General features: G+C 44.0%; 1 protein-coding gene across 1 annotated transcript in view; it reads right to left on the reverse strand.

Annotated features, from left to right (window-relative positions):
- Positions 1 to 12,426, reverse strand: part of LOC122022823 (beta-glucosidase 26-like) — an 84,162-nt gene extending 71,736 nt beyond the window's left edge. Inside the window, exon 1 of the mRNA XM_042580967.1 lies at positions 12,291 to 12,426. Within this exon, the coding sequence (XP_042436901.1) occupies positions 12,291 to 12,426 (136 nt within the window). The remainder of the gene's footprint in view (positions 1 to 12,290) is intronic.
- Positions 12,427 to 13,109: the final 683 nt, after the last annotated feature.

The following is a 13,109-nucleotide window of genomic DNA, read 5'->3' on the forward strand; positions in this document are numbered from 1 at the left end:
GATCTCACAAGTCATGGATATAGGGATATCAAGCTGACACATGGGTATGCATTAGAGAATGTATACTGAATGACCCGCCATGAGAAAGTATCATGGATCGTTATATGAGTGTCATATACTTTCTCATGTGGCTATTAGTATGACTATTAGTCCTTAGACCTGAAGTCACCATGGATCCCTACATAAGGAGTTATGTACTTTAGTTTCGTCAAACGTCACCCGTAACTGGGTGGACTATAAAGGCGATTACTGGGTATGTAACGAATTATGCAGAGGGATGTGAGTGATGTAGATGGGATCTATCCCTCCCATATGACGGGAGCGACATCGCTATTCTTGATAGAGTGAGACCACTAAGCGCATGGCCATGGCCAAATGAGTCAACATTAGATGTTGAGCTCATTTGATCGAGTGAGTCTACTTGGAGTTCAAGATTTAGATTGATTAGAGGATGACACGGTCTATGCCTCATATTGATCAATCTAGATGTCTAGGATAGAAGGACATTTGTCATTATTTGTGAGGAGTCACAATTAGTAGTCACAAGGTGATGTCGGATCTCGACATTCTTGTAACTTGGGTAGTAATGATGTGTTGCTAGATACCGCTCATTACTTATGCTCCTAAATGGGTTTAGGGCATTGCCAACGTTACAAGAACCTATAGGGTCACACACTTAGGACAATTAGATGGAGATTAGGTTCATATGATGAACCAAGAGGATTAGATTCATTTGATGAATCAAATTGGATTAAGAGTAATCCTAATTGGGCTAACTTGAGTTCGACTCATGTTGATTCATGTATTTAATGAGTCTAATTTAGATTATGACTTATTAAATCAATTTAATTTAATGAATTAGATTCATTATATTAAGTTGGCTCGAATCAAATGGTTGGATTAGATCAACCATGGTAGAGATTGGGTCAAGTTTGACTTGACTAGAGATGGAAGACCAAAGGTCAATTTTGACTTGACCTTTTGCCACCTCATTGGTGAGTTGGCATTAGGTGGACCAATGATGATATTCCACATCATCATGGATGCCACCTCATGGAAGTTACAAAGTCATTTTCTTATTAACTTCACATTAATTGCAATTAATGGGGAGTTACTCTAGATGAAAGTGGCCGGCCACTTTGTGAATGTGTGAGAATTTCATTTTCATTCAAGTGTGGTGCATCTTCTTCCTTCTTCCTCTCAAGCTCTCCCTCTCCCTCTCCTCCTTGCTTGGCCGAATCTCACCAAGGTGCTAGCACACCTTTGTGTGAGGTTTTCTCCACCTACGTGTCCGTGTGGATACATCTAGAGGACCGGCGCTTGACGGTCTAGAGATCCGGCAACTCCTTGGACGAGCGGGATAAGCGAAAGGCACGCTTCGAAGGTATAACCCTTATCTAGTGTAGATCTAAAGGTTTTACAAACTCGTACAAGAAAAGGTTTTTCGAAAAGTTTTTGTTTACGAATCTTTCCACGGATCTACGGCTTTGGGTGACTCGGGGTTCCCGCGACGCGAAAAAGCGGTTTTCGCGGCCCGACGAACCTAACAGTGGTATCAGAGCCACGTGCAAAGACTTGTACGAGTTCATTTGTATTTTTATGAAAAATAAACCTTCTGTAATTTTCTGTAAAAATTGAGTTTTTAGAGTTTTTATGAGTAATTTTTCCGTAGAAGCGAAGCACAAGTGTCTCGGCACTTGTAGGCTTCGCCTATCGGAAAGTTTTCTTTTAAACGACTTCGTTTTGCCCCAAATCCATTTGGGACAGCGGGGTCGGGTGCCATTAGATCGCAAAGGAGCAACTCACGATGGTTAGATCGTGGGTAGGGGCATAGCCCCTAACCCCGCAAGGGAATTTGCTTCGCGATTGCACCCGAAATCGCTAAAAACGAACCCGCCGGGAAGATTTTTCCGAAACGGCAATGTCTCGACCCAAATCTTTTTGGGATAGTGGGTTTAGGCGCTGTTGGATCGCAATGGAACCCTCGCGATGGTTAGATCGCGGGTAGGGGCGCTGCCCCTGGGCCCCGCAAGGGGATCCGTTCCGCGATTGCGCCCGAAACCGCTAAATGGGACCGCCGGGAAATTTTATTCATAAAAATTGTAAAAATTATTTTAAAATTATAGAAAATTATGAAAAATATATAATTTTGAATTATATATTAATTTGTGATAGTCATGGCCCAAAGCCTAATATGATTGGTTGTGTTGTAATTCATAATACGGCCTGCGTGCCGTTATGTGTTTGCGAGTGTTGTATTATATTCGCGACCTGTGCGTCATGCCTTCTCTTATTTTCTTGTTGTAAATTAGATTTAGACTCGAATGTAACTCGAGTTTCAAATTGTAATGTACAAATTGGAGCGGTGGAGGGTCCACACGAGACGGAGTTCCGAGGCGGGCACGAGCAACACAAGCTGGTCAAAGGGAGGAGCTTGAAGAAGCTGTTGACCCTAGGTTGACCAATCGATCTTCTCATTGGCTTGAGAAGATCGTAGTAGGGCCATGACTAAATCACAAATAGATTAATTAATTGCTTGTGTATGTGATACATATTTAATAAGTAGTTAATTAATTAGTGCCTTACGATTAGATTAGATCTAAGTCGTGCACATGATGCACCCTTGCGATTAGATTAGATCTAAGTCGTGCACAAGATGCATCCCTTTTTCGATTAGATTAGATCTCAATCGACTCAACTCTAATGCCTAACCGTGCCATGATACCTATCACTACCTCGATCACATGTATTGTTGAATCTACCAAAGCAGAGCAATACATATTATCTTGGTAGGGTACGGAGGGACAATCTTGGTCCCGTCTATCAACGCATGGGTGAATACAAACTCAATTAGATTGAGTATTCATAGTTACTCGGTTGGATCGAGTCAACTATAGGCATTCTTCCAATAGTTGGAAAGATAGGTCAATATCACATCTATATTAACTCTCGGGCGTATTAGCCAAAGCTAACTCAAGTTTTAATATAAATGCGGATATTGATTCTATAAACAAGAGTTGCATAGAGATGTAATTGGTAATCGTTACCTACCGATCATACTAAGCCTTGGGCGTATTAGCCAAAGCTAACTCAAGGGTTAGTATGATGTGGATCTTGTCCCACAAGAATTATAGAATTCAGTGGGAGCATCATTTAATTAAAAGTCCTAATTAAATGATTTTAAAGAATATGATATTTATTTCTGCAAATTTTCTGTTGTAGATAACCATGACGTCGAACACGAATTCCTTCTCCCTGCGATCTGTCCTTGAGAAGGACAAGCTCAACGGAGCGAATTTCTGGACTGGTACAAGAACTTGAGAATAGTTCTCACCCGGGAGCGTAAGCTGTACGTTCTGGAGCCCCATTCCGAGGCTCCTCCTACCAATGCCCCATGAGCCGACAAAGATGCTTACAAGAAGCATCAAGGCGACGCATTAGATGTGTTCTGTCTAATGCTCGCGACCATGAACTCGGAGCTGAAGCAACATGAGTTGATGGGCGCTTTTGATATGGTTGAGCATCTTCGCCAACTATATCAGGGACAAGCGAGGCATGAGAGATTTGAGATCTCGAAAGCACTGTTTCAGTGCAAGATGTCAGACGGGGCTCCTGTAGGTCCTTATGTACTCAAGATGATTGGGTACATAGAGAACCTACAAAGACTGGGGTTCCCACTTGGCCAAGAGCTGGCCACTGACTTGATCTTGCAGTCCTTGCCGGATAGCTATAGTCAATTCGTTCTCAACTATAACATGAACGAGATTGACAAGCCACTGCCCGAGCTACTTAGTATGTTACGAACTGCTGAGATTAACCTTAAGAAGGTTAAGCCCATTCTGATGGTCCAGAAGCACAAGGGCAAGGGCAAGCCCAAAGGTAAGGGAAAGTCCCAAACCAAGGGCAAAGGCAAGACACTGAAGCCTAAAGGAGGGGTCGCCAAGGATGCTACCTGCTTCCACTGCGGTCTGACCGGGCACTGGAAGAGGAACTGTAAGGTATACTTGGAGGATCTTAAAAAGAAGCGAAGTGAGACTTCCACTTCAGATATATATGTTATAGAAGTCAATCTATCTATTTCTACATCATGGGTATTAGATACTGGATGTGCTTCTCACATTTGTACTGATGTGCAGGCGCTGAGAAATAGCAGAGCATTGGCAAAGGGCGAGGAGGACCTACGAGTAGGCAATGGAGCACGGGTTGCTGCTGTTGCTGTAGGAACTTATCAGCTATCTCTGCCCACTGGGCTTGTACTAGATTTAGATGATTGTTGTTATGTGCCTGCTCTTACTAAGAACATAGTTTCAGTTTCTTGTTTAGACAAGAAAGGATACTCTTTTATAATAAACGACAAATGTTGTTCTGTTTATTTGAAAGATATGTTCTATTGTAGTGCACCACTAATAAACGGGCTCTATATTCTAGACCTTGAGAGCCCTATCTATAACATTAGTACCAAGAGGTTCAAGACAAATGACATGAACCAAACATACCTCTGGCACTGTCGCTTAGGTCATATAAATGACAAGCGCTTATCCCAGCTCCATAAGGATGGTTTGCTGGACTCATTTGATTTAGAATCATATGAGATATGCGAGTCATGCCTACGAGGCAAGATGAACAAGACCCCCTTTAGTGGGCATAGCGAGAGAGCAACTGATTTGTTAGGACTCATACATAGTGATGTATGTGGCCCTTTCAATGTTGCTGCTAGAGGCGGTTATAGATACTTCATCACATTTACTGATGATTTTAGTAGATACGGTTATGTGTACTTGATGACACATAAGTCTGAATCCTTTGAAAAGTTCAAAGAATTCAAGAATGAAGTACAGAACCAGCTTAGCAAGAGTATTAAGGTACTTCGATCAGATCGAGGTGGTGAATACTTAAGCCATGAGTTTCGTGACTACTTAGCTGAGTGTGGGATTTTATCTCAACTCACTCCTCCTGGAACACCACAGGGGAATGGTGTATCCGAAAGGAGGAATCGTACCTTATTAGATATGGTACGATCTATGATGAGTCACACAGATCTTCTAACATATCTATGGGGATATGCTCTAGACACGGCAGCTTTCATACTCAACCGAGTTCCATCAAAGGCCGTGATAAAGACACCATATAGGATATGGACTGGGAGAGATGTCCAGGTGTCTTTCATGAGGATTTGGGGTTGTGAGGCTTATGTACGACATCAAGTCTCAGACAAATTAGGACCCAAATCTGACAAGTGCTATTTCATCGGATATCCCAAGGAAACTAAGGGATATTACTTCTACATTCCCAGTCAGAACAAGATCGTTGTGGCAAAGACTGGGGTCTTTCTAGAAAGGGACTTTGTTTCTAGAAAGACTAGTGGGAGCGCGTTCGATCTTGAAGAAGTTCAAGATGCGAACAATAGCACTAATGCCACGATGGAAATTGAACTGGAACCACAAAGTGTTGTGGATGATGTTGTTCCACAAGGAGTTGAGGAACAACAACCGGTTCATGTAGACATACCTCTTCGCAGGTCTGATAGGGTACGTCGTCAGCCTGAGAGATACTCATTTCTCTTGTCTGACCATGATGACATTGTGCTCATAGAGGATGAGCCTACCACCTATCAAGAAGCTGTGATGAGACCAGATTCCGAGAAATGGCTAGAAGCCATGAGATCCGAGATGGAATCCATGTACACCAACCAAGTATGGACTTTGGTTGATCCACCTGAAGGGGTAAAACCCATTGGGTGCAAATGGGTCTTTAAGAGAAAGACTGACATGGATGGACTTATCTATAAGGGTCACTTGGTAGCTAAAGGTTTCAAGCAGATTCATGGTATTGACTATGATGAAACCTTTTCTCCAGTGGCGATGTTTAAGTCCATTCGGATCATGCTTGCTATTGCAGCCTACCATGACTATGAGATACGGCAGATGGATGTCAAAACTGCGTTTCTGAATGGAAACCTACTCGAGGATGTGTACATGACACAACCTGAGGGTTTTGTAGATCCACATACTAGCAGAGTATGCAAGCTGCATAGGTCCATTTATGGACTAAAGCAAGCTTCTCGGAGCTGGAATCTTCGATTTGATGATGCAATCAAACAGTTTGGTTTCATCAAAACGAAGATGAGCCTTGTGTCTACAAGAAGATTGTAGGGGATATAGTTGTCTTCTTCATATTATATGTGGATGACATACTATTCATTGGGAAGGACATCCCTTTGCTTCAGTCTGTCAAGACCTGGCTAGGGAGTTGCTTCTCAATGAAGGACTTAGGTGAGGCATCCCGCATTCTAGGGATACAGATCTATAGAGATAGATCTAAGAGATTGCTTGGCCTAAGTCAGAGTACATATATTGACAAGGTACTCCTTCGGTTTGCCATGCAGAACTCCAAGAAGGGATTTCTGCCGATGTCACATGGCGTGAGTCTTTCGAAGACTCAAGGTCCCTCTTCTAGAGAGGAGAGAGACCGCATGGATCATATCCCTTATGCCTCAACCATAGGATCGATCATGTACGCCATGCTATGTACTCGACCTGATGTCTCGTATGCTTTGAGCATGACGAGTAGATACCAGTCAGATCCAGGTGAAAGTCACTGGATAGCGGTCAAGAATATTCTTAAGTACTTAAGAAGGACTAAAGAATATTTCTTGATATATGGAGGCAATGATGAGCTAGCTGTAAAGGGTTACAGTGATGCCAGCTTCCAGACCGATCAGGATGATTACCGATCACAGTCAGGGTTCGTATTTTGCATTAATGGTGGTGCTATCGGTGGAAGAGTTGAAGCGGGATCGATGCTGATTCTACAATGAAGTCGAGTATATTCTTGCATCGGAGGCGCAAGGAGGCGATTTGGATCCGCAAGTTCATTACTGAACTTGGGGTGGTTCCTAGCATCGCTGACCCAGTTGAGCTCTATTGTGACAACAATGGAGCTATAGCACAGGCGAAGGAACCTCGCTCACACCAGCGGACCAAGCATATACTACGGCGCTTCCATCTCATTCGAGAGATTATCGATAGAGGAGATGTGAAGATTTGCAGAGTACCTACAGAGGCTAACATCGCAGATCCCTTGACCAAGGCTTTGGCACAAAGGAAGCATGATGGTCACACTAGGTCTTTAGGCCTTAGAGCCTATACTGATTGGTTCTAGTGCTAGTGGGAGATTGTTAGTTAGAGCCCTAGAGCCAATCATTTGATGATTGTATGGACTCATGTATATCATATTCTTATATATTAATAAAGGCATTTGTTTGGTTATTATACTTATTTATATTAGTGCCAAATAGACTAAGTATAATAGCGTCCTTGAGTAGAAGGTTCATACCTATATCAATCGATTAGTTGAATCGATAGTGAGATGATATAGGGAACACTACTCTAAATCATTCCTAGTCGAGTATTAGCATTCAGGGACAATGTTAATACAATAAGACTAGCATGTAGGTCAGCTCGATGACTTGATCTCACAAGTCATGGATATAGAGATATCAAGCTGACACATGGGTATGCATTAGAGAATGTATATTGAATGACCCGCCATGATAAAGTATCATGGATCGTTATATGAGTGTCATATACTTTCTCATGTGGCTATTAGTATGACTATTAGTCCTTAGACCTGAAGTCACCATGGATCCCTACATAAGGAGTTATGTACTTTAGTTTCGTCAAACGTCACCCGTAACTGGGTGGACTATAAAGGCGATTACTGGGTATGTAACGAATTATGCAGAGGGATGTGAGTGATGTAGATGGGATCTATCCCTCCCATATGACGGGAGCGACATCGCTATTCTTGATAGAGTGAGACCACTAAGCACATGGCCATGCCCAAATGAGTCAACATTAGATGTTGAGCTCATTTGATCGAGTGAGTCTACTTGGAGTTCAAGATTTAGATTGATTAGAGGATGACACGGTCTATGCCTCATATTGATCAATCTAGATGTCTAGGATAGAAGGACATTTGTCATTATTTGTGAGGAGTCACAATTAGTAGTCACAAGGTGATGTCGGATCTCGACATTCTTGTAACTTGGGTAGTAATGATGTGTTGCTAGATACCGCTCATTACTTATGCTCCTAAATGGGTTTAGGGCATTGCCAACGTTACAAGAACCTATAGGGTCACACACTTAGGACAATTAGATGGAGATTATGTTCATATGATGAACCAAGAGGATTAGATTCATTTGATGAATCAAATTGGATTAAGAGTAATCCTAATTGGGCTAACTTGAGTTCGACTCAAGTTGATTCATGTATTTAATGAGTCTAATTTAGATTATGACTTATTAAATCAATTTAATTTAATGAATTAGATTCATTATATTAAGTTGGCTCTTATCAAATGGTTGGATTAGATCAACCATGGTAGAGATTGGGTCAAGTTTGACTTGACTAGAGATGGAAGACCAAAGGTCAATTTTGACTTGACCTTTTGCCACCTCATTGGTGAGTTGGCATTAGGTGGACCAATGATGATATTCCACATCATCATGGATGCCACCTCATGGAAGTTACAAAGCCATTTTCTTATTAACTTCACATTAATTGCAATTAATGGGGAGTTACTCTAGATGAAAGTGGCCGGCTACTTTGTGAATGTGTGAGAATTTCATTTTCATTCAAGTGTGGTGCATCTTCTTCCTTCTTCCTCTCAAGCTCTCCCTCTCCCTCTCCTCCTTGCTTGGCCGAATCTCACCAAGGTGCTAGCACACCTTTGTGTGAGGTTTTCTCCACCTACGTGTCCGTGTGGATACATCTAGAGGACCGGCGCTTGACGGTCTAGAGATCCGGCAACTCCTTGGACGAGCGGGATAAGCGAAAGGCACGCTTCGAAGGTATAACCCTTATCTAGTGTAGATCTAAAGGTTTTACAAACTCGTACAAGAAAAGGTTTTTCGAAAAGTTTTTGTTTATGAATCTTTGCACCGATCTACGGCTTTGGGTGACTCGGGGTTTCCGCGACGCGAAAAAGCGGTTTTCGCGGCCCGACGAACCTAACAGTTTGCCTCCCAGAAGGCAAGTGGAGTTCGCTATTGAGGTGATTCTGGGGACCACACCGGCATCGAAAGATCCTTATCGTATGACACCAAAAGAGTTGAACGAGCTGAAGGTTCAACTCCAGGAGCTTTTGGATAGGGGATTTATTTACCCTAGTGTTTCTCCATGGGGTTCTCCGGTGTTATTTGTCAAGAAAAAAGACGGCACCATGAGGTTATGTATTGACTACAGACAGCTGAATGCAGTGACCGTCAGAAATAAATATCCATTACCATGGATCGAGGATTTGTTTGATCAACTTAGAGGTACATTAGTGTATTCTAAGATTGATCTGCGATCCGGATATCATCAGCTAAGAGTCAGAGATTCTGATATCCAGAAGACAGCTTTCCGTACCAGATACGGTCATTATGAATTTTTGGTAATGCCATTTGGGCTTACAAATGCTCCAGCTGTGTTTATGGGCTTGATGAACCGCATCTTTCTGGAGTATTTGGATCAGTTTGTTATCGTCTTCATTGATGACATATTGGTCTACTCGCGTTCCGAGGAGGAGCATGCACAGCATCTTCGCACAGTTTTGGAGATTCTTCGATGACATCAACTGTACGCTAAGTTCAGCAAGTGTGCATTCTGGCTATCCTCAGTCGGCTTTCTGGGACACGTGGTCTCTAGCAGAGGTATTTCAGTAGACCCTCAGAAGATCGAGGCTGTCACTAGCTGGGAGCAGCCGAAGTCAGTGCAGGAGATCCGTAGTTTTCTGGGACTGGCCGGATATTACCGACGTTTTGTCGAGGGTTTCTCGCATATTGTTATGCCGCTGACACGCCTTACCAGGAAGGGCGTGAAGTTTACGTGGACAGAGGATTGCGAGACCAGCTTTCAGGAGCTGAAGCGGAGATTAGTGTCGGCTCCAGTTTTGGTTTTACCTTTTGGAGAGGATGGATTTGTACTCTACACCGACGCGTCTCTTCAGGGTTTGGGCGCTGTTCTGATGCAACACGGTAGGGTAGTCTCCTATGCTTCTCGACAGTTGAAGGAGCATGAGAAGAACTACCCAGTTCATGATCTGGAGTTAGCTGCCATCATCTTTGCTTTGAAGCTTTGACAGCATCATCTATACGGTGTTACATTTGAGATTCTCACTGATCATAAGAGTCTCAAATACATTTTCACTCAGAAGGAGCTTAATCTCCGACAGAGGAGATGGATGGAGTTCCTGAAGGATTACGATTGTACCATTAGCTATCACCCGGGGAAAGCTAATGTGGTTGCCGATGCACTCAGCAGGAAGTCTAGAGGGACTTTGGCTTGCCACCGAGTTTCAGTTACAGACTTGGTTCAGGGTTTCTCCGAGTTAGACCTTGAGGAGCAGGGATCTACAGAGCAGGGTATTCTGGTTACCATGGTTGCTCAGTCGTTGATCAGGATGAGGATCCGAGAGGCACAGGCTGGTGATCAGCATTTACAGTTCATTAGTAGTCAGATAGCTTCCGGGCAGCAGACCGAGTTTACACGAGACGAGGAGGGTATTATATACTTCCGAGGAAGAATGTGTGTACCTCAGTCTCATCCGGTCTTACAGGAGCTACTTCAGGAGGCTCATCGCTCTCGATTTGCGATCTATCCAGGCGGGACCCGCATGTATCGAGATTTGAGATGTTCCTACTGGTGGAACGGTATGAAGAAAGACATCGCGGAATTTGTAGCTAGATGTCTTGTTTGTCAGCAGGTGAAGGCTGAGCATCAGAGACCTGCCAGGTTACTTCAGCGGATTCCTATTCCTGAGTGGAAATGGGAACATATCACTATGGACTTTGTAGTGGGATTGCCGAGGACACGATGAGGCCATGACGCGATTTGGGTAATCGTTGATCGATTAACCAAATCCGCGCACTTCTTAGCGATCCGGAGGACTGATTTCCTGGATCGATTGGCAGATCTATATTGCCGAGAGATCATCAGACTACATGGTGTTCCGTTGAGTATCATTTCGGATAGAGATCCACGGTTTACGTCTCATTTCTGGCAGAGTCTGCAGCAAGCCTTGGGCACACAGCTCCATTTCAGTACAGCTTTCCATCCGCAGACAGATGGACAGTCAGAGAGGACCATTCATACTTTTGAGGACCTGCTGAGGGCATGTGTTATGGATTTCGGAGGTAGTTGGGAGGACCATCTGCCATGGTAGAGTTTGCCTACAACAACAGCTTTCATTCGGCTATCCAGATGGCACTGTTTGAGGTGTTGTATGGTAGGCCTTGTCGGACACCAGTCCTCTGGGATGAGGTTGGAGAGGTCCAGATGTTGGGACCTCATAGAGCTCAGCAGGATGCAGAGTTGGTTCGTACTATCAGACGGAGGATGTCAGAGGCGTAGGACCACCAGAAGAGTTATGCTGATCGGAGACGCAGACCACTAGAGTTCTCTATTGGCAACCATGTATTTCTGCGAGTTTCACCCACGAAAGGGGTGAAGAGATTCGACCTCAGAGGTAAGCTAGCTCCGCGGTACATTGGTCCTTTCAAGATCTTGGAGAGGATCGGAGCGGTAGCTTACCGAATGGCACTACCACCGTCCCTGTTAGGCGTGCACGATGTATTCCACGTATTTATGCTAAGGAGATACGTACCTGACCCGACACATGTGCTAGCAGATATCCCAGTTCTAGTTCAGCCTGACATTACTTATGAGGAGATTCCGGTACGGATTCTGGACCGGAAAGAGTGTCAGTTGTGGAACAAGACTATCCGGCTGGTTAAAGTTGGATGGCAGTATCATTCAGACGAGGAGGCTACTTGGGAGCTCAAGGATACTATCCGAGCTCGATATCCCCATATTTTCATTTGAGGTATGTGATTCAGTTTACCGTTCAGCATTTATACTTTCTGCTTATTGTTAGTACTTGCTGATGGTAGATAACAAATTTGGGGACCAAATTTTTATTAGTGGGGGCGAATGTAAAATACCAAAAATAGGCGAATATTAATAAGGAAAATTTTTGAAATTTTTAGAAATTTTTCGGGAATTTTTCGGAGCTCGTATGGACGAGTTAACGGGGATAAAACGGGGCTAGGAAAAAGCCTGTTTAGGCTACTTCATTTAAGCTAGGAAATGTTATATTATATTTCCTTTTTATTTTCTCTTTTTATTTATTTTTTTCTTATTCTTTTTCTCCGCTGACCCGTAGCGAGCCGCTCCTCGCGCCTTCCCCCCCGACGCAACCCTTCTCCCCCTCGCGCCCGACGTCGTGCCCTAACCGGCGGCGGTTACCTTCCTCCCTTTCTATTTCTCGCCACAGCCTCTTCCCCTCGCCACTGTCCATTGCCCCTCGTCGCAGTGGAGATCCCCAAATCGCATCAAGAGCCGTCGCCTCTTCGAATCGGATCCGAGCCTTAGCGCCGATCATCGGGCTGCGCCCCTTGCTCCTCTGCCCTAGAACTCGAGCCGACGTTGTCGACCGAGACTATTTCTGCCCTAGCACCGGTTGCCACCACCTCTGTGCCTGCAGACGCCGCACTTTCAGACCCCAGCGTCGGCCGCCGTCGCTTGTGCCCTAACGTCGGCCTCACCTTCACCTTCTTCCCGAGCCACCCCGTGCCCTAGATTGGGTTCCCAGTCATCTTGCTCGTTGACGCACCTCTGCATAGTGCCGACGCCGCTGCCCTAGTGCCGACGCCGCTGCCCTAGTGCCCTCTGCCTTGATCAAATCCACGGTGAGGTTTAGTTTGGTTGGAAATTCTGTAGTTTCAAGGATTTTGATTAATTGTTGATTTGGTTTGTTCGTTTTGTTCCAGCAGCAATCAATTTGTGCTGGTAGCCACAGTTCTGGTGTGGATAAACAAGCACGGTTACGAGTTGGGTAAGGAAAATTAGGTATTTTTGATTTATGATGTCCTTATCTTAATTGGATAGTGGGAAAGAATTTTTAATAGGATGTGTTGTGGTTTTCTTGATCCAGCAATTTATGTTGTCGCTAGCGGCGACAAGTCGATCTCCAGTTGTGCGATTGACAGAAGCTTTAGAGTTGTGAGGTAAGGTGTAGAGAAAGTAATTTCTTTTGTTACAGCATACACCTAATTGGAGCTATGA

The sequence above is a fragment of the Zingiber officinale genome, chromosome 1B (assembly GCF_018446385.1).
Source record: "Zingiber officinale cultivar Zhangliang chromosome 1B, Zo_v1.1, whole genome shotgun sequence".
Classification (NCBI taxonomy): domain Eukaryota; kingdom Viridiplantae; phylum Streptophyta; class Magnoliopsida; order Zingiberales; family Zingiberaceae; genus Zingiber; species Zingiber officinale.